The sequence below is a fragment of the Aquarana catesbeiana genome, linkage group LG06, assembly GCF_042186555.1.
Source record: "Aquarana catesbeiana isolate 2022-GZ linkage group LG06, ASM4218655v1, whole genome shotgun sequence".
Taxonomy (NCBI): Eukaryota; Metazoa; Chordata; class Amphibia; order Anura; family Ranidae; genus Aquarana; species Aquarana catesbeiana.
In genome coordinates, this window is record NC_133329.1 from 96,428,299 (window position 1) to 96,450,341 (window position 22,043).

The 22,043-nt window shown below is 42.6% G+C and overlaps 1 protein-coding gene across 1 annotated transcript in view; it reads right to left on the bottom strand.

The window, feature by feature from the left end:
• Positions 1–805: 805 nt before the first annotated feature.
• The window catches only part of PKD1 (polycystin 1, transient receptor potential channel interacting), a 288,453-nt gene continuing 267,215 nt past the window's right edge, over positions 806–22,043 (bottom strand). The window contains exons 41-45 of the mRNA XM_073636475.1: positions 19,772–19,946; positions 19,325–19,612; positions 16,643–16,777; positions 11,119–11,433; positions 806–10,966 (exon numbers count right to left, since the gene is read on the bottom strand). Coding sequence (XP_073492576.1) covers positions 10,325–10,966; positions 11,119–11,433; positions 16,643–16,777; positions 19,325–19,612; positions 19,772–19,946 — 1,555 coding nt within the window. The 3' untranslated portion in view covers positions 806–10,324. The remainder of the gene's footprint in view (positions 10,967–11,118; positions 11,434–16,642; positions 16,778–19,324; positions 19,613–19,771; positions 19,947–22,043) is intronic.

The window sequence follows — 22,043 nt, forward strand, 5'->3', positions numbered from 1 at the left end:
GATCCTTCCAGGCTGTCCCATGTCCCCCATCAAAGCAGTCCCCCCGTCAGCGTTCTTGGCTCCTCCCCCCTGCCGAGTGCTCCCATAGCAAACCGCTTGGTATGGGGGCACTCATTAAACTCATGCGTGCTCACTCCAGAGCCCCGCTCTGTGTATTCATTGACACACAGAACATGACTTGGCCCCACCCCCCCCCCCACTTCCGCCAATGGCTCCCGCTGCTGTGTCTAAGCCTGTGAGGAAAGGGAGAGCCGCTGCTCTTGTGCACATCGCTGGATCGAGATCGGCTTCAGGTCAGTATATGGGGGGAGCTGCATGCAGAAGTTTTTTTTTACCTTTATGCATAGACTGCAAAAAAACCTCTGCCTTTAGAATCACTTTAAGGCTAGTTTGGTGTATAGCCGGAACACCACTTTAATGTAGTGAAGGGCGGTACTGTTAGTTTTGGTATTTTCAATAAGATTGTCACTTTAAGCCCTTCCAACCTTTAAGAGTTGAAAAAGCCGCGAGGCAGAGGTGGGCATTCAGGTCATGTGACCGCTGTAATTGGCTGTCACATGATCAGAAAGCTCCAGATCGCTAGTATGCATCAGGAGTTTACCAGTACATGCCGGCTACCGTGCTTTCAGCACGGTAAGTAGTTTTGATAGAGTCATCTATATGTGGCTGCTCGGCGTGAAGGCTGCATATATGTGTGCGGTTGGGGTCAAGGTTTTAATTCCATAGTGCATAAACGATTTGCTATGAGAAGCTGAAGACAATAAAAAAGTCCCATGTAATTCTGCAAGAAAAGACAACACATGGCCATAGTGCAGTCATTTTTATTGTGACTTTGTCTTACAAGTTGCTTTGCGCATTTAACAAACATAAGGCAATAGTGATGAAGCAGCCTATGAGATAAGCCAAGACTTCCTCTTTGAAACGCCACTTCCTGTTGAAAGTGTTACCATCGCTGACAACATCCGAGGAAGCCATTTTGGGAGCTGAACCAATCTTTGGCCTAACAGTTCATTACAAACTGGTAACTGTGCTGTTCCATGTGAGCTGACAAACTGCAATCTCTCAGGGCAAAATTCCTGGAAATTTAAAGGATCTGTCCAATCAGGGATTTTGGATTCAGGAGCATGTGGTTCTCATAATGACAACTAAAAAAAAAAAAAAAAAAAAAAAAAAAAAAGCACCTGCTGTAGATTTTAGGTGCACTGGCTTTGTTTAGTGCTGTTCAGTATCCAAAATGGCTGCCTCCTACGTCACCATCCAGTCTGCACATTGCTTCCAGCAGACTATGACAACACAGAGAAACTTCGTACCTTGCAATAAATAATTTATCATACATAACTCCGTCCATACATAGAGAAGCAAAGCAAAACTGTCTCAGCTCCTGCACACAGGGAACTACTGCAAGCAGAAGTTTGGTTAAGTGCAATGTCTTACATTGAACATCTATAGCAGCCACTGATTCATGGCGTTTGTCAGTCATTCTAGCAACTGTTATCGCAAAATGACAAAACATGAACACATCTGTAAACTTGAATGAAGTTCCTTTTCCTGGTTATGCAAAATTGGACGTGTCTGTATGTAGAGTTGGGTTGTAAGCTGTGCCTTTTATATTGAATAATAATGCAAAATAATTGTAATGCCTTTTTTATTTTTGTCTTTAATTTTGATTATCCTGTTTTTACATTCTAACCAGCTGGATCAACAAACCGAACATTAAAAAGGAAACTGAACAGATTCTCTGGCTGTCTATTGGTATGGTTGAATTGGTAGATGTGATTTGTGCATATTTAGAGAAAATTAGAATTGAGTAAAATAATTCTGCATTTCTGTGACAGAACGCATAGGAGTACCTGCTGGACTGGAGAACTGTTTGTAGGTGTATGATGGGCTGGTATTGCAAGCAGGAGGAATTGTATAGTGCTCACTTTTGGTTTTCTATGGCGATGCCGGACATCTTTATTTGGTATCTGTATTATCCCACCAGTACTCAAATGATGTACTATTGTCCGGAGACAGCAAAATTTGTTTTTATAGAGATTGTTGTGTCAAAATGGTTATCCTTACTACTTGTACTGCGTTATGAAGGGCATCAGCTAACAATCCTCAATCTTTTTTTTTTCATCCAGATGAACCCTTGAAATCATTTTTAGATCTTGGGAAACCCCTACTATAAAAGGATTACTTCTACAGGTGACTATACATTAGCATGATCAGGAAGTTGTAGAACATACGAAAAAAAAAAAGAAAAATCTGTTCCTTTGCAGTGGGGCTGCCCCGCACTCCAAAGGGTTAAGTGCTCGTTTAGGTCTAGGGGGCTGAAAAAATGTTTTACTTACCTGATCCTGCACTCCTGTAAGCTCCCTCCAATCTATAAGACTGGTCCCCTGCAGCCTCTTCTACCCTATGGTCTAGCTGTCGCAGGTCCTCTGATATCAAGTTCAATGTGGAGTCCATAGCCCTGCTGGAGCATTCGGGAGTACAGGAGAGCAAAGGATCAGGTAAGGAAAAACTGCTTTTTTTGTAGTACTGCTGCCAGAACACACAGCCACTTATGCCCCGTACACACGAGCGGAATTTCTGTCATAAAAAAACTTGGATGGTTTTTCCAACGGAATTCCGCTCAAGCTTGCCTTGCATACACACGGTCACACAAGTTCGCTTAACTTTCAACCGTCAAGAACGCGGTGACATACAACACTACGATGAGCCGAGAAAATGAAGTTCAATGCTTCAGAGCATGCGTTGAATTGTTTCCGAGCATGCGCCATTTTTTGCGCGTCGGAATTGCATACAGAAGATCGCATTTTTGGATAGGAACTTTTTCCGACCGAAAAATAGAGAACCTGCTCTGAATCTTTTGAATTGGAATTTTGCCAGCAAAAGTCCGATGGAGCATACACACGGTCGCATTTTCCGACCAAAAGCTCTCATCGGTCTTTTGGTGTCTGAATTTCCGATCGCGTGTACGGGGCATTACTGTATGTAGCTAATGCTACTATAGTCCATTACAGCACACACATGGGGCACATTGTTCTGTAACAAAAATAGTTTTTTGGGGCCAGCTTGGCTCACATAAACTATTTAAAGTGACATTATACAAAGCGGTAGTAAAGTGGAGCAAAAAAAAAGGTGGGCTCCGAGCAGTTTAGGTCATAATGTGCTAGTATGCACCACATTTTAGCACATTATGACAGACTTACCTGAAAATGAAGCCCTCCAGCGGCGCACTGTCACTGCTGTAAGCGCTTCCATCTTCATCCGGCCTTCCTTCTGGGTTCACAGGCTTTGGAAGGTAGGAATGGTAGAGCCACAATGACATCACTTCTGTGTGCAGGGCACTGAAAGAACGGCATGGGTAAAGTAAATATCTCCAAACGGTGCACGTTTAGGAGATACTTACTGTAAAATCAATAAATTTTGTTTACTCCCACTTTAAATGAAGCAAATATTAATGGCCAGAAAAGAAACACAAACTGTGTCCCCTATCAGTAATTGTCAGTGCAAAAGTGCCCCTCCCCCCCTTTACATTGGTGGCCAATGGATGAGTGCACCCCTCACATTGGTGGTCAGTGGAGAAAAGCCCTTTACATTGTGATCAGTGTAGAACTGGCCTCTTACATTGGATATCAGTGGAAAATTGCCCCTTATGTCAATGATTAATGTAGGTGGAAGATCAATCTGCCACTGCTCACAGGTCAAGGTACTAGCAACCCCTGGAGAAACCCTGATTCAGAAAATTTGATTTAGAGAGACTGTCCGTCTTTTGGAACAACAATCTTCTGGCCCTCTTTGGTTTGAAGTTTAGACAAATCCCTTTTCTGTATATATTAAAGCCAGTTTAAAGGAAATGTACTGGTGGAAAAAAAAAACACTTGTGGGTTTGTAAATTATTTACAATCCATGTAACTGGGAGCATGGCAGGGGTGTCCTATGCCTACATACGTTATATTAAAGGTATCACTCTCTAGTTTATCAATGCAGAGAGACAACAGAAGCAGACAGTTGCAGTTGATGCATTCAATGACAAAAAAGGAGTTAAGCCTCTAAATACAGAAAGGTAAAGATTTGATTTTTATTTTTAGCTGGTGTATCCAAATGTACCATGATGTTGGTATCTGACTATCTTCTAGGAACTTGATGTACAGATAATGTGACTATTCTTCATTCAGTTACCTCTCTATCTACCGGGTGCTTGAAGTAACTAGATCTAAGTCTTAGGGGCACAGGTGATCTGATGTGAACACAATTAGTATAAATGAAAGAAAATAAAAGACATAATATCAATAAACACATTGTATCAAATATATTAAATAAGCAGCTCATATAATTTGGTTTGCATTATGCATACATGCTTTAGGCTCCTCCTGTCTTGTAAAATGTGCTGGTCATTCATATACAGTGGGGGTGATTTACCTGTGGCCTACCAATTCACTAGAAAGCAGAGAAATCTGTCACACTGCGGGTGGTCATTTTCTGTAGATTTTATATTATGTAAATACTTCAACAATTCAAAATAACACTTCTGCAAGGGACGGTGCTGGAGACGAGGTGAGCGCTGTAGACCAGAGCTGTTATATTTTATAGATGCTGGGAATAGTTGTTTTATTTTGATGGAGTTGGGCTTTCAGATTCCAGCTGACAATATAGAATGCTAAAGTCAAATTCTGGCCAAAACAAAGTCTTTTACGAGTTTTAGTTAACATTTTCAAAATAAGTTTAAATGTAGTATAAACCTATCTGAATGTTTTTTCCAATGAGCAGACGTCTAATCAGGGAACCATTTTAATAAGAAACTTTCTTTTTCAATTCCGTCTTTTAGCTGATTATAGACCAATGGTCTCAAAATTGTGGCCTGAGAGCTGAATGGTGCCCTTTGCTTCCCTTTTAATTGGCCCTTAGGACAGTATTCCACCAACTGACATCAATGATGGGACACCATTCCCCTTACTGACACATCAATGGGGCATAATTCTTCCCATTGATACCAACAACAGGGTACAACATCTCCCTTTAGAAACCAATAGTAGGACACTTATGCCAGGGTGCTTTTTTTACTCCCACTGGCCACAGTCAGAGCCTGAAGGACAGTAAACTGGCCCTTTTCTTAGAAATTTTGGAGACTCCTGTTCTAGGCTAACCATTTTCCATGCTCTGAAGCCTGAATACATACACTCCTGAAACATTTATGTGTAACACTGCTTTCTTTTGTAACTTCTGTTGGTGTGGTTCGGAGAACCATATCTATGGTCAAACAGGGTTTTTCATTTCTGTTGTCCTGGGATATGACTCTTCTCTTTAGTGTGCTTTACATACTGTTTTATTGTAGCATTGGCTCAAATTCTAGGACAATGGAATTAAACACCTCTGCTGGAGGAGAGAAAGACGCGACCAAAAAAAATAAATGCCAAAGACAATATTTTTTGGTAACAGGTGCCTATATAGACCAGTAAACAGATGGAAAAACCCTTCAAAGCAAATATCTACAGCTTTAATTTTCTCTCTCTATATTTCAGTGTTACCTTTCTAGCAAGCAGAACCTTTTCTTCAAGTGTCTCACTACATCTAATGTACTCTCTATAAAACATACAAATACAACCTCTCTCTAAAACAAAGTGAACCTGATTTAAATAAAAGGAAAACGATCTGTTGGAACTCAGTTAGAATCCACTTCTTGGTTTTCCAGGGCAAGATGGATTTTAAAGTGTGGCATCACACAAAACATTTTAGTTTGGGGCAGGTGTAGTCAGGGCAGGTTTCGACAGCTCTGTGACCTCTGAAATGGGATCTACTCACCACCTCACTTACAATACTGGCTGATCACTGAGTTGAGTTTTCTCAACCACTAAAATGTAAGCAACTTTAAGGTGCAATTCTACCTCGATTTTTTCACTGTTGCCCATCTGGACAGAGCAGAAATCAGTGTTTGATGGGTCACAGGAAGCTTACCTTCAATGCTAGCAGTGGGTGAAAATCTCCACACTAAAGTCTTGGTGAACTGCAAATACCCAGTATGGAATCAAACTATGTCAACCTGTCCAAAACAGTTCTGCTTTGACTTTAATTGCATTAGCCAATATGTTTGTTTCCCTCAATTCATTATGAGCACCCGTTTTAATTCACTTTTATCAACTATGTACTACATTTCTGAAATATAGACAACCTCCATAGTGAGGTTAAAGTGGTTTTGTCAAAGACGCACAGTGGAGATGATCATTTTTAAGTTGAGCTAAAGCAGCCAATCAGGGACCTGGAATTTAGTGACATCACCAACTCATAGTGAAGCAACAGCCTGCCGTTTTAAAAGGTTTAGTTTACAAATATGGAGATGATGGCTTCACCATAATGGTGCCATCAACGAAAACATCAAGCAAATATTACCTAGACAGGAGGAGCCAATTTTCGCCATGGCAATACTAGTACTAGTCTGTGCCTTTAAGCCAATATGCAGATTCGCCTATGCAGGTATAATACATTATAAATATATACAAGAGCACACAGTACATCATTTAAATAACTCTAGGGATAATAGTGCTCTGTACCTCTATCTACAGGACTGCTTCATTGGTTACGACGCTATGAAAATATAGCGAATACTACAAAAATATACAAATTTCCAGCCTGAGACCAGGTCATGCAGGTTGGCAACAAGAAAATGTTAGCTGAGCTTTGTAATAAGTAAAACCATCTCCCACTAGCTGACTATTAACAAAGGATTAAAGGCTAAATGTAACTTTTCAAGAATATTGCCTATGCAGCCAAAGAACCCTACTGGGTTAAAAAAAAAAAAAAAATCAGCAGTTTTGAAAAATGTTGATTCAAAAAAAAAACTTTGAGAGTTAGCATTTTCCCTACTTGCCTTGTTGCTGGGACACGCCTAGGATCACAGGAGTGGGTACTCTCCCTCATTCAAAGCCCAGCACATGCATGGTGAGCTGTATTCCCCTTGACAGCAAAGGTAATCCTTCATCCTGCCTTGTTGCTGGGATCCCTCAGCCGTTGGTTGCTCGCCCCAGTATCAAAGAAGTGAGCGCCTCCTGGTCACAGCAGCAGCTGCAATTGACACAGAAGAATGTGCATGGCACATGCACAGGCTCCTAAACAACAGAGAGTGCTTGTTTCTGAGATGCTGGGGGTGACTGCATAATGACTGCAGTGTATTAGCTACAAGGCAGGATGTGGAGATTGCGAACTATAAGAGTTTTTTTTAACAAGGTTCCAGGGAGTGCAAATAGCCTACAGGTATGGCAATTACAATATTCAACATTTTTCAAAGCTGACACTACGGAGCCATTCCTAGACATTGGAAATTGACGTCTGTCTGCTCCATTAGAAAATGGCCTGAGGAATTGAATTTTAATTTTTTTACTTGGATTAACTTATCTGTGTCTGCCAAACTTTAGACATTTCTATGACAACACACGTCCTGCTGGGTTGGGTAACTGGTGGGCCCAGGTTGTGGGCCTCCCCCTTGTTTTGTTTTTATCCTTTTTCTCGCTCTCTTTTACTTTCATCTCATTCTCTCATACCCATCAACCTGCTCTGTTTCTCTCCCAGATCCATGATGACCTTGGGTAGTCCCCCTTATAGTGGGCACCCTCTCTTTATGGTGCCTTCCAGATGTTTATTGCCTCCTTCCCTCCATCAGGCTCACCATACCATCCCTGTTATAGTGTCTGACGATAGAGGCAACTTGTCATTGAAGTTTTCATGTTTGGGGCAAACTATGTGTTCTGTACACAACAATGAGTACCCAATTATTATTGTTGTTTTCACCTTCTGTACATGCAAAACAGGTCCTATGTTGTTATTGCCTAGCATGTACTGCATTACGGATCAGTGTTTTGTTATTTTGAACATGCAATAAACTTACTTACTTACTGGGGCCCCTTGATTGCATAGGCAATTTTTTTTTTTTTTAAAGGTGAACTTGGCCTTTAAGTTAATCTATTAGTACAGGTTCCTCCTAACAGTAAACACAATTAGCATGCTACAAGTCCCATGATGCATTGCAAGGCTGACAGTTACAAGCCTGACTCCCACAGGCAGAGGCATTATGGGACTTGTAGTTTCGCAACAGCTGGAGGGCCGCCAGTTTGAGACCCCTGCTCTAAACCATCCACATCCTACTCTTATGGAGTTTTAAAAATATTGGTCTTACTCAAAACTGTTCTTTTTCAAACTGTTCACGGCCACCAGAGATCAGTCACCTTGTTAATTCTGATGAAATATCCACTTAATAAGCTGAAACTCTAAAAACAATGGTTGACCCACTGCACAGCACAACACAACACATTCTGCCTGAGAGTGAGAGATGGTTTTGAAAAATGGAGGTATTTTCTACTGAAGTATCTCCAGATAATACTAAACTGCTCTATTTGCATACCTCTGGCCTAGTTATACGTGAAAAAGCATTTGTTAAAGTGCGAGGCGCTCCATGCAAACGGCTGAAACAAAAAAGGAACATGTATATGTGGTAAAAAAAATACATTCAGAAACAGGCAGGCATAATAATCGTACCCTTAGAAGAATGTTGAAATGGTACTGCAATAATGTAAGCTCCCAAGCAACCTTTACATTGAGTGTTTTAATTTGCTGGGTGTTACTTTCCCCCTTCAAGGCCATGTGGTCATTTTAGGCCTAAAATAAGTTCTCTGGCCTTTGTATTATTAAAGGCACCAGATGACATCAAACACTGGGGGTTATTTACTAAAACTGGAGAGTGCAAAATGTGGTGCAGCTCTGCATAGAAACCAGCTTCCAGGTTTTGTTGTCAAAGCCTAATTGGACAAGCTGAATTTAGAAGCTGATTGGCTACCATGCACAGCTGCACATTCTGAGTGCACCAGTTTTAGTAAATCAACCCCATAGTGTCAACCACCATTTTGTTTCCAGAAGTAAAATGTATCATTGTGCAACCCGTCCATTCACTAGGTAGCCTAATATGGCCAGTACCTAGCAAAGTTGACTAGCTGTATGCCTATACATTTTACTGCAATGCCTAAAGTGGTCTCTGTGTGGTCAAGTATATCACTACCTTTAATGGACTAAAGCATCCCCTGAGGTTACAATACACCCTCATATTTTTTCCCATTCTTCTACCAGAAAACACAAAGTATTCAGTTCATTTAAGCTAATACTTGAAAAGAGCCTTGTCCGTTATTTCCTTTAGAGAGGTGTTCCCTGCTTTGAAAGAAAAAGATATAAAAATATTTTTGACAAAGGTGCAAATTTTACACATTGCCCTCTAGTGCAGATCGGGAGGACAAGAGGACCGTTCATACTTCGTACTCAGAGGTTGACGATGTGTCTTGTAAACTCAGATGTAGTGTTAAGACAAGCAAACCAAGGTGCCATGTCCTATCTGCCAATCAGAACATTTAAATCTTATCCACACATTACAAGTTCCTCTATGTAACAGCTTCAGTCTCTTCTCATAAAGAGTTCTTGCCCTCTAAGTGCACAGTGAGAGTCTACCTCACCTCGCATTCCAAGAGCATATCTGTATATCCCAGCCAATTACAATTCTGATTCCCTTTTTTTCCTGGCAACATGCTCAGGTTTTAGTATCACTACAGTGCAAAAGGGAAATGGAAGCTCTTGCAGCACCCTGAATAATCTAGGGACCCTCAAGGACTGTTGTACTGTCCCAGGACTGTCCAGCATATCCTTCAAAATACTCTGGTCCCTTTTGAAAGCACCATCAATACGTTGCAAAAAGCCTCTCCTAAAATTGGCTGGACATCAGCGTACTTCTTTGGTCCTTCTCATTTCCTCATCATTATAGGCTGCTTCTTGTGGATCAGTGTTTCCCAGCTTTGTAGTCTAATGAATGTCAACAAAACAGGGTCCAGGACAGCCAGCTGCCACTTAAAAAGAACAAGCCACCAGGGCTTAAGGCACACTTCCATGCTTAGTGTCACCAGGACACCTTTAACATGGTTTATTGATAAGCCACCAGGGCTTACACGGAAATACGAGTAAATCTAGCAAGCCACCAGGGCTTAAGAAGGAGAGATTCAGGGCTTTAAGGGCCTCCAGGGCACAAAGCTTCTGAAACAAGGAAGACAAAGCATTTTTGTTGATGTCAAGCTTGGAAACACTGATAAATATTGGATCAAAGACCTTCAATGTTCATAGGTCCGTAACAAGAGAGCCATTCAAGAGTCTAAATTGAATCTTGCTGTTTTCCAGATGATTTACAGAATCAATATCTGGAACTATTTTCAGAAGTTATCTCAACACTCCTGGACATTTGGAAAATGCTCAGTGCAGCAGTCATCAACTGCTGAGATCAACAGAACAAGAACCCTAGGGTTGGTGTCCACTAACTGACACTAGGGTGAACTCTGTTGTGGGCCCGCACTGACTTTCTCCGTTTGGTTTGAGAAGTGTATGATAACTGCATAGGAAGGAGAGCTGGTTCTTCTGCCACCACCTTGTCCACTGTGATGATTTTGCTTGCTGAACTGTTCTCTAGTGCTTGAGAAACTGTGGATGGCCGTGGAGCCAAAGAGTTCTTGCTAACCCTCGGGTACGGTTCTGACTTAGAACTTCTGCTCTTTGTTGAGGTGAAGCTCCGGTTGAGACCTGTGGTCACTTCTGTGGTGCATAATATTTTTTTAGTTGAAGCCTTAACGTGTTTTCTTCTCTTGGCTGCTCTTCCCCGTACTTCTTCTAGGCTTCGCTCAATTTGATACACCTCCTCTGTGGCATTGTTGACTACATCAAACTGGGACAACAAGGTTTCTAGCACAGGTAGCAATCTCTGCATATTAGCATCCACCTCTGCTCTCTCCCTGGTGCTCATGGCACTCAAAGTGTCCAACTGGCTGGAGATGGTAGAAAAGGATGAAGAAGAGGAGGTGTCAGAAGCAGCGCTAGGAGTGGAGCCTCTGAGTGACTTTGTATCGCTGGAGGAACGAGAAGGAAGAGGCTCCATACCTTCGAACCTCACCTTGTGACGAAACTAGAACACAAAACAGAAAAATATAAATAAATGTGACATGATCGGCTGGGTCATCATCTACATTTTTTAAGACCCACAAAATTAGTCTCTATTCTAGAAAGCAGATATTATACGGCAAGTAGCACAAATGACCTCAACCTTGCTTTATCTACCTCTTTCACTTTGCTGACACCCATCCATATCCGTAATCTCCTAAGAAAAAGCTCCACCATCTCATAATCCTGCAGTTCAAATGCTGGTCTGAACATGTCGAGTCGAACATGACGGTAGTTGTTGACCAAGATGGCTGCAAAGAACCTCACTAAGATCCACAGCTCCAAGACCTGGTAGCTCACAAAGTAAAGGCGGTGTAAGCAGGATGAATACGGAAAAGGAACTTTCAGACTAAAAGCCCCACGAGCCACAGAGAAAAGTGAGAGAATGCTGGACCTGAAACTGTGAAAACTTTCCCAGGAGGAGGAGAAAAGCTGTGAAGAGAAAAAGAGATGCATTAATATACAAAGAACTTATTTTAAAAAAATTACCTGAAAATCTTTGACGTACCATATATTTTCCAGTTCAAGTATGTGCCAAATAAAAAAATTACAGAATATACAGTCTCTCAATAGCATCATTAGTTTTTGTTTTTTTGAGCCCCCTGTGTCATAATTTTATTGATCCTGCCAGTAGGTCCATTATTGTATCACTTCCCTATGACGGGCCAAGCTGTCCAGCAAAAGTAGCCGTTACATGGGTTGGAACAAATCACACAACATTAACAGGGATGCTTTTAATGGTCAGATTGAACTGGTTCTGTTTAAATGTTTTTGGGGAAAAAAACTGTTGCCATAACTGCTTAAAGAATTAGTTCACCCTAACCAAAAAACTGCCTATGCAGATAAGAGGTGTCTGTAAATAAAAACAAACTGCAGGCCTAACAAAAGTTGAACATACCCTTGCTATAGGTGTAGGCAGGGCCGATCCTAGGGTCACAGACACCTGGGTGCAGAAATATTTTGGGCGCTCCCCCACGGGGGCGTGGTCATCTTACTAACTCCACCCCTTTGTAAATGTTTCTATGGCAACGACTGAAACACAGATATGCTCCCCTAAGGAGTCTTTGTTAACCTGTGATCCTCCCATGATCTCTTAACAATAAAGAGAACAAGATAGTCAGAGACTGCAGACATAATACAGGAGATGGTCAGAGACTGCAAACATAGTACAAGAGATGGTCAGAGACTGCAGATATGATACAAGAAATGGCTAGAGACTGCAGACATAGTACAAGAGATGGTCAGAGACTGCATACATGATACAAGAAATGGTTAGAGACTGCAGACATGATACAAGAGATGGTCAGAGACTGCAGACATAGTACAAGAGATGGTCAGAGACTGCAGACATAGTACAAGAGATGGTCAGCGACTGCAGGCAAAGTACAAGAGATGGTCAGAGACTGCAGACATAATACAGGAGATGGTCAGAGATTGCAAACATAGTACAAGAGATGGTCAGAGACTGCGGACATGATACAAGAAATGGCTACAGACTGCAGACTTAGTACAAGAGATGGTCAGAGACTGCAGACATGATACAAGAGATAGTCAGAGACTGCAGACATAGTATAAGAGATGGTCAGAGACTGCAGGCATAGTACAAGAGATGGTCAGAGACTGCAGACATAGTATAAGAGATGGTCAGAGACTGCAGACATAGTATAAGAGATGGTCAGAGACTGCAGACATAGTATAAGAGATGGTCAGAGACTGCATAAATAGTACAAGAGATGGTCAGAGACTGCAGAAATACTACAAAAAATGGTCAAAGACTGCAGAAATGATACAAGAGATGGTCAGAGACTGCAGACATGATACAAGAGATGGTCAGAGACTGCAGACATGATACAAGAGATGTCAGAGACTGCAGACATGATACAAGAGATCTACTGCGCCCCCTTCCTCCAGTAAATGGTCCCGCCCAGGGCATCTGCCCCTTCTGCCCACCCCTTGTACCGGCCCTGGTCAGAGACTGCATACATAGTACAAGCGATGGTCAAAGACTCCATACATAGTACAAAAGATGGTCAGAGACTGCATACATAGTACAAGAGATGGTCAGAGCCTGCATACATTGTACAAGAGATGGTCAGAGCCTGCATACATAGTACAAGAGATGGTCAGAGCCTGCAGTAATACTACAGGAGATGGTCAGAGACTGCAGACATGATACAAGAGATGGTCTGGAGACTGGCTGTGTTTGATGGGCACAGTGGCTGCGTTTGATGGACACAGTGCCTGAGTTTTATGGGTACAGTGGCAGCATTTGATGGCACAGTGACTGCGTTTGATGGGAACAGTGGCTGTGTTTGATGGGCACAGTAGCTGCTTTTAATGGGCACAGTGGCTGCGTTTGATGGGCACAGTAGCTGCTTTTAATGGGCACAGTGGCTGCGTTTGATGGGCACAGTGGCTGCTTTTAGGCGGGGCACAGTAGCTGCGTTTGATGGGCACAGTGGCTACGTTTGATGGGCACAGTAGCTGCTTTTAATGAGCGCAGTGGCTGCGTTTGATGGGCACAGTGGCTGCGTTTGATGGGCACAGTAGCTGCATTTGATGGGCACAGTGGCAGCGTTTGATGGCACAATGGCAGCATTTTATGGCACAGTGGCAGCGTTTTATGGGCACAATGGCTGCTTTTAGGTGGGGCACAGTGGCTACGTATGATGGGCAAAGTAGCAGCTTTTAATGGGCACAGTGGCTATGTTTGACGGGCACAGTAGCTGCTTTTAATGGGCACAGTGGCTGCATTTGATGGGCACAGTGGCTGCGTTTGATGGGCACAGTGGCAGCGTTTGATGGGCACAGTGGCAGCGTTTGATGGGCACAGTGGCAGCATTTGATGGGCACAGTGGCAGCATTTGATGGGCACAGTGGCAGCATTTGATGGGCACAGTGGCAGCATTTGATGGGCACAGTGGCAGCGTTTGATGGGCACAGTGGCAGCATTTGATGGCACAGTGACTGTGTTTGATGGAACAGTGGCTGTGTTTGATGGGAACAGTGGCTGTGTTTTATGGCACAGTGGCAGTGTTTGATGGGTACAGTGGCAGCATTTGATGGGCACAGTGCCTGCATTTGATGGCACAGTGGCTGCATTTTATGGCACAGTGACTGCATTTTATGGCACAATGGCTGTGGTTGATGGGTACAGTGGCTGTGGTTGATGGGCACAGTGGCTGTGGTTGATGGGCACAGTGGGCGTTTGAAGGGCACAGTGGGCATTTGATGGGCAGTGGCAGCATTTGATGGGCACAGTGGGCATTTGATGGGCACAGTGGCTGCTTTTGATGGGCACAGTGGCTGCTTTTGATGGGCCCAACTTTGTCACCTACCTCCTTGACCGGCCTGGTGCAGTGCAGGGACTGGAGACACTCACAGCAAGGCGCAGCAGCAGCGCTCTCTTCAGACACGCTTCGGCTCCGTCCGCTCCGCTCCCTCTCTTAGCCATGCTGTCTGAAGAACATGGCAGAGGTGGGCGGAGCTTGCTCACTAGCCACGGAGGCGGCTTGCAATGAATGCTGGGGCGGCCGCGGTCTCTCACTGACGTCACTGGTTGCTAGCTAGATGCCGGGCGGCCGGCGATTCTAGCAAGTCAAGTGTGCAACCAGTGCAGTTAGCTTCGACCGGGCCCCTCTTCTGCAGGCACATTACACACATAGTAACCACATTTTGTTGCTTTGCAGCCTAAATTAAGACAGACACAGATTTTGTTTTTTTCCAGCTGTATTTACTAGTGCAATTTATAACATTCAAGTAAAAGATATAAACACCAACATGTCAGAAAAAAAATAATAATTCACAAACAGAATCACCCCCTTATGTCAGTATTTTGTTGAACCACCTTTTGCTTTAATTACAGCCTTTAGTCTGTTGGGATATGTCTGTACTAACTTTGCACATCTAGACTTTGCAATATTTGCCCAGTTTTCTTTGCAGAATTGCTCAAGTTTGGTTAAATTTGATGGGGACATTCCACAGATTTTCAATGGGGTTTAGATCTGGGCTCTGACTAGGCCGTGGAAGGACATTTACCTGTTTCTCTTTCAACCACTGTGTGGTCATTTTTGCTGTTTGCTTTGGGTCATTCTCATGTTGGAAGGTAAACCACCTTTCCATTAACAACTTTCTAGCAGAGGGCAGCAGATTTTCCTCAAGAATTTGATGGTATTTTGCCCCATCCATTTTTCTTCTATCCTGACAAGTGCTCCAGTCCCTGCTGCAGAGAAACATCCCCATAACAGGATATTATCAACTCCATGTTTTACTGCAGGAATGGTGTTATTTGAATAGTGAGCTGTATTGGATTTCTGCCAGACATATCGTTTGGTTTTGAGGCCAAATAATTCAATTTTAGTCTCATCTGATCATGACACACTTTTCCATGTGGCCTCAGAATCTTCAAGGTGTGTTTTGGCAAAGCAAAGTCATGACTGCATGTGGCCTTTTTCTTGTAACCCTCCCATACAAGCTACATTTCTGGAGAATTTGAGATATTGTTGTCACATGCACACAATGGCCACCCTTTGTCATAAATTCCTGCTTCAGAGATGCTGTATGCCTCTTGGTAGCCTTTCTGACCAGTTTCCTCGTGGCTGTTTCATCCAGTTTGGAGGGACGTCCTGATCCAGGGAGGGTCTGTGTTGTACCAATTTCCTTTCACTTCTTAATAATAGACATCAATGTGCTTCTAGACATTCATAAAGCCTTTGATTTTTTTTCTATCCCACTCCTGACTTGTGCCTGTCCACAACTTTATCCCTGAGATCCCAGTGACAGTGCCTTGCCAACCATAGTTGATTGTTTGCTTCAGTTGCCCTACCAGGTACTGAAATGCTCCAGGAAAGCTCTTTTCATGCTGAGCTAACCAAAATGACCACAGCTGGTCACAGTTGAAAATCGAATGGCTTTGTGTGCCATTGAGAGGGTGATACACTACACCTGATTGAGTTTACAAGTTCTTTTTAGGAGGGGGTGATCCTTTTTCCAACTCAGTGATTCCATTTTTGCATGCTATTGAAAAAAAATCTGACATGTTGGTGTATAATACAGCTGAATAAAACAAAATCTTTGTCTTCATTTCAGGCTGTAAAGCAAGAAAATGTGATTATTTTAAAGGGGGTGTTTTTTTTCTATACCCACTGTATGTACCTCATGAAGCCTGAACGGAATGCTCTCAGGATGTTGCTGAGGCCTAGTCATTACTGCCCACCACCTTCATCAAAGGAGTGAACTCTCGGACTCTGCACTCAGAGACACTGCATCAGAGGAAAGAGAAAGACCATATGAGAGGGTTTGAATCATAGAGAAAGCTCGCTTAGCAACGTCCTTGGAGTATTTCAGTCAGGCTTCATGAGGTACGTAAATGGCCTACACCTATAGCAAGGGCATTATTCAATTTCAGTCAGAGCTGCACAGTTTTTTTTTTTATTTATTTACAAACTCCCCTTACCTGAATAGGCAGCTTTTTGTAAAGGTGAACTAACCCTTTAAAGCCCAATTCCAAGTACTTTTCGCTATAAGTAGCCAGTACTCCAAATATATTACATTAAAAACTGTTATAATTAAGCTGAAATGTGATAGATTCTAGACTACATGACATGATTTGAGTGCATGTTTCTAGTAGCCAGATACTTACCAATAATCCTAGTTGAGCGTACACCAGTAGCAGTCCTAATACCACCCCAGCTGCAGCACACAGCTCCCTTATAGACAGGCCCAGTGTCTTCCCAAACATGGACCACTCTCGGATGAATCTGAGCTGCTGAGCGGCCTGAAAAAAAGCAGAATGTGTTGAAAGGAGGTTTTAGCTTTTTTTCTTACATGCTTGAATGGAAGTAAAATTATCATGCAAAGATTATTTCCTTCATGACCAGGGCAGTATTTAGATTTTGAAAAGGTGACATTGGTCTAATAAAAGTTTTTTTTTTTGGTTTTCCAGCCTGACGGGTTTTATTTTGGTATCACACGCTCATAGGCTTTTTAAAGGGTTATTAACCAGTTCCTGCCCGGCCAATAGCAGACTGACAGCAGGGCAGTGGCTTTATTATCCTGAATGGACGTCATATGACGTCTTGTCATGAAGCGCCGATTGAGCAGCTGCAGGAGACGCACAATCTGTCACCGGCTGTGTCCACGGGACACGGCCGATGACTGATCACAGTACCGGCTCGCTGCCATGACGAATCACAGCAGCTCACATGACAGTTGTATACAATGGATGGCTTCCTTTCATGACATCCATTATATACAATTGTGTTGCTAGCTGTGATTGGTCAATTTGATCACATGGTACAGACAGGGCCAATCACAACCCATCTGTACTATGCAATTAGCTTGACCAATCTCTGCTAATAAAAACAAAATCAACATAGATCAACTTGCTAATGTTACTGATAAAAAAGGCCCCATTTCCTCGATCTACGAGTCATTGGCTCTTAGTTGTCAAAGTAGGGTGCAGGTTCAAGGTAGAAGGGACTGGTCATCGGATATCCTAACCATTGATGGTGAAATATGGCAGTCCATTTTAGAACAGGTCCCATTGGTTTCCATTTCCCCTACTCAGCGCCTGTCACAACTTTTTGTTATTCACCGGGTTCATAGAAACCCCCTCAAGCTGTTTAAATGGCATTGTAGAGAGGTCCCTGACTGTCCCAGGTGTGGGGATTCTATAGCTGATCATCTGCATATGTTCTGGACATGCCGCAAGCTTGTAATTTACTGGAACACAATTATTTCAGTCATCAATCAAGCCTTTCAGGTTTCCCTTCAAAATGATTCTCTGACTTGTGTTCTAGGGTTTCTGGATGAAGAACTTTTTACACCTCACGTTCGCAAGGCTATTACTCGCCTGCTGTATCTGGCACGCAATTGTATACTATTGAAATGGATAGCCCCCTCCCTCCTAAGTTTGAGGAGTGGCGCACCCAAGTAAATACCACCCTACTCAGGGAAAGGCATATCTTCAAAACTAGAGGTACCCCTCTCAAAATTTAATAAACTATGGGACTCATAGATTCAGGTTCCAGGGTTAGCTCCAATTGCCCTGGTCTCCCTGCAAATTCTACAAGGCCTATAGTAATACTTCAGTCACCTGTAGTTCTAAATTCTAAATAATTGATATGTTCAGACTTCGAATGACATAGCTGACATGTGTAAAATAAAAATCTTGCTGAATATGGCAGGTATGGTTTTAGTTCTGGTTTAAAACAGTTCAGTGGCACTGATACAGGGCTGTTTCCTCTGCCTATCGCTGTATACTTTGCTACTAGAAGTAAGAAAGTTTTGGTATATATACATGTTTTATATATTGGTTATAAGTGGTGGATATTGACATGTGAGTTAACATGTTACAATGACTCTTCTTGCTAGTATAATACTATAAGTCTGCAAACAATTCAATACATGATGTGAGATCAATTGCAACATTTTTTAACGTGCGCTCTACCGTTGTACAGTGCCAACGGTTTTGGTTGTTTGTATGTATGTATATTTTAATAAAAAAATTTTAAAACATTTTTCAATAAACAAATTGTTTAAAAAAAAAAATATGGGTGCAGTGCGTAACATGCTTCAAAAGGATCTTTAAACAACTGCAGCCTGACAGCTTTAGTTTTCTTGTGCCTGTCACTGAGCAAAACACAACGGCACCTGCACCATCAGGTTCACTTTGCAAACAAATCCATGTGATTGCCATGATTTAATTTAATGGTGATCACATGATTGAGTGGTTTCTGATGTGAGACAAATGCTGCTGTCAGTGATGGGCACTTAGGTTCAGGTCCCCTGTTCCGTAATGGAATGTAGATTAATGTTTGCTCAGCATCATACTCTAGAGATGTTAACTTGTAGATTGCTGAAGGTAAAGCTAGGTAGACATGTACTGAAAGTCGGCCGGTTCCTGCTGAACTGGCCGACCTTTGGGTCATGTGTATTCCTCTCTGTTCAACAGAAGCTTGCTTCTGTCGAACAGTCATGCTGGAGAACCAGCATTCGATCAGCACTTGCTGCCAATGGCTACAGCACTGATCACTGTATTCTGACAGGGGGAGCCCTCACTGTCAGAATACAATAGTGCAGCACATCGCTTGTGTGGATGTGGGGATCTATCAGTTTGTGTGTGTTTGCCCTGCTTAAGTGGTCTAAACTGATAATTTACCTACCAATATACAAAAAACTAAGCAACACTGCTGTGATCTGTGGCATTATGCATCTAGTGATGTCACTAGTTTTAATAAATTTATCAGCTGCATTGCATTTACCATTTTGACAGGATGAATGCAAGAAATGCAATGCAGAAATGAACGTTGACAGAGCTCACCTTAACAGTTAGAATGAAAAGGACACAGGCAGACAAGCTGTGAAAGGTGGAACTCAGGAATGCGACCTGATGGAGACCAAGGAATGCAGCTCTGTCCTTCAGGTACTGATCCCACTGTTCATCAGCCAGGCTGCCGTGACTAAGGTACATGACCACAGTACACACTGATAATACTGTCATCAGCCACTGGATGTAGTTCCAGAAGTGGGCGAAGTACTGGCGTCCCTCCTTCCTTATCGTCAGACACTCAGAGAGGACAAAGTACACCACAAACATCATTAGGAAGACCTGTGAAAAAAAATAAGTCAATTAAAGGAAATTGATCCAAAGCAACCAGTCGGAATTCACCATTCACTGATTTGAAGTTGGTAAACAAGTTTTACTGGTTTGTATGACCATACTGCAATAAAACAAGTCATCTATTTATTATAACAGAACATAACATACCATCATGACCAGAAGGAGGTGGGGTCCGCTGCTTAGGCGCAGTAATGGGAAGGCACGGATATCAACAGATGGAAGAGTTCTACCCGCCAGAGGGAACTCCAGAAGAAGCATCACTGAGGAGTACAGGTCAACCCCAGGACTGTACAGCGAGAATTCAACAAACAGCGCCCTCGTCCTGTAGGAATACAACATAAGCACACAGGGAAAGGGGCCTTAGATGATTCACCAGCATATTTACACAGGCAATTCCTGATACTGCAGAGAAATCAACCCCCCCCCCCCCCCCCCGACTCCCTTTAAAAACAGTACCTGCAGGTATTCTAGTTAAAAACAAGGTAAGTATTAGTCTTTTCATATATAAATTCTTTATTAACTACTTCTGCCCCGGAAGAATTTACCCCCTTCCTGACCAGAACATTTTTTGCGATACGGCACTGCATTGACTATTGCACGGTCGTGCGACGCTGTACACAAACAAAATTACGTCCTTTTTTCCCCACAATTAGAGCTTTCTTTTAGTGGCATTTGATCACCTCTGCCGGTTTTTATTTTTTGTGCTATAAACAAAAGAAGAGCGACAATTTAAAAAAAAACACAATATCTTTTACTTTTTGCTATAATAAATATCCCAATTAAAAAAAAACAAATTTAATCCTCAGTTTGGGCCGATATGTATTCTTCTACATATTTTTGGTAAAAAAAATTTGCAACAAGCGTATATTGATTGGTTTGCGCAAAAGTTATAGCGTCTACAAAATAGGGGCTAGATTTATGGCAGTTTTATTTATTTTTATTTTTTCACTAGCAATGTCGGCGATCAGCGATTTTTATCGGGACTGCGATATTTCGGCAGACAAATCGGACACTTTTGACACATTTTTGGGACCAGTGGCATTTATACAGCAATCAGTGCTATAAAAATGCACTGATTACTGTGTAAATCTCACAGGCAGGGAAGGGGTTAACACTAGGGGGCAATCAAGTGGTTAACTGTGTTCCCTAGGTGTGTTCTAACTGTGGGGGGCAGTGGCAGCTGCTGCTCAAAATGTTTGGGGGGGGGGCACAAAAAAACCTGAAAAATTCTGGAAAAAAAAACCCCATCAATTGCAGCCTCACTGTGCCCATCAAATGCAGCCACTGTGCCCATCAAACGCAGCCACTGTGCCCATCAAACGCAGCCACTGTGCCAATCAAACGCCGCCACTGTGCCAATCAAACGCCGCCACTGTGCCAATCAAACGCCGCCACTGTGCCCATCAAACAGATAAAAAGTGGTTCTGGACAGCCGCACTCCAAATATGCCTTTTATTCAAAAACTACAAACAAAAATACATGCCACAGCAGAACAAAAGAGCTATCACGTTTCACACTATATGTAGTGCTTAATCATAGCTATGATTAAGCACTACATATAGTGTGAAACGCGTTAGTATGAACACACAATGGGATTTGTGTGTTTACACACACAGATCCCAGTTCTCGCTCTGTCACGAGCGATCAAGGGTGCCCGGCAGGCGCATCGGCTCCGGGGACATGCTGTGGGTGTGCGCGGGTGCCTCCTACATCGTTTTAAAGGGCCGACGGCCCAGGGGAGCCATCCTGCCACAGTATAACTGCGGCGGCTGGTCGGGAACCGGTTAATGTCCAGGAGTAAAATATATTTCCATTATTTTGTCAAGTAAATATGACAGTATTGTACATGGTAATTTTATAGTTACCCATTTCCAGCCAGCAATTGGAGCTCTAGGCACATTCTGATATGTTTACCTGGCTAATTCTAACTGCTCTGCTGATAAAAGGCTGCTGTTTACAGTTTTCGATAATTTAAGATCTAATTGCATACATGGCTGACTGAGCCTGTACTCTTTCTGTATAAAAATCCCTCTAAATTCTCTGACACTAGGGTCCTAGAATTAATTAGTATTTTTTCATAAAACAAAATGTCTAGTTACCAGTAAAAGTATGGCTCCTATCCAAACTCTGCTACTCCCGCAAAGATCCTAAAAAGGTCCTCAAAGGGAACTTTTCCAAGTTTAATGGGATTTATTCTCCCAACGCAAATACACCTTTGCACACTGGGACTCTCCCTCATATAGGTAATGTGACCTCAGTGCTGATGGAGAGGGCAGGAGAGGGGCAAACAAGGATGCTGTGAAGGCGCCTGACGTCCTCCTTATCAACCAATAAGGAGGCCGGCAGTTAGAAGGTTGTAATGGTGCATAATGAAAACCTGTGGCTTTAGGTAACTAAAAGGCAGGCTTGATCCACCCAC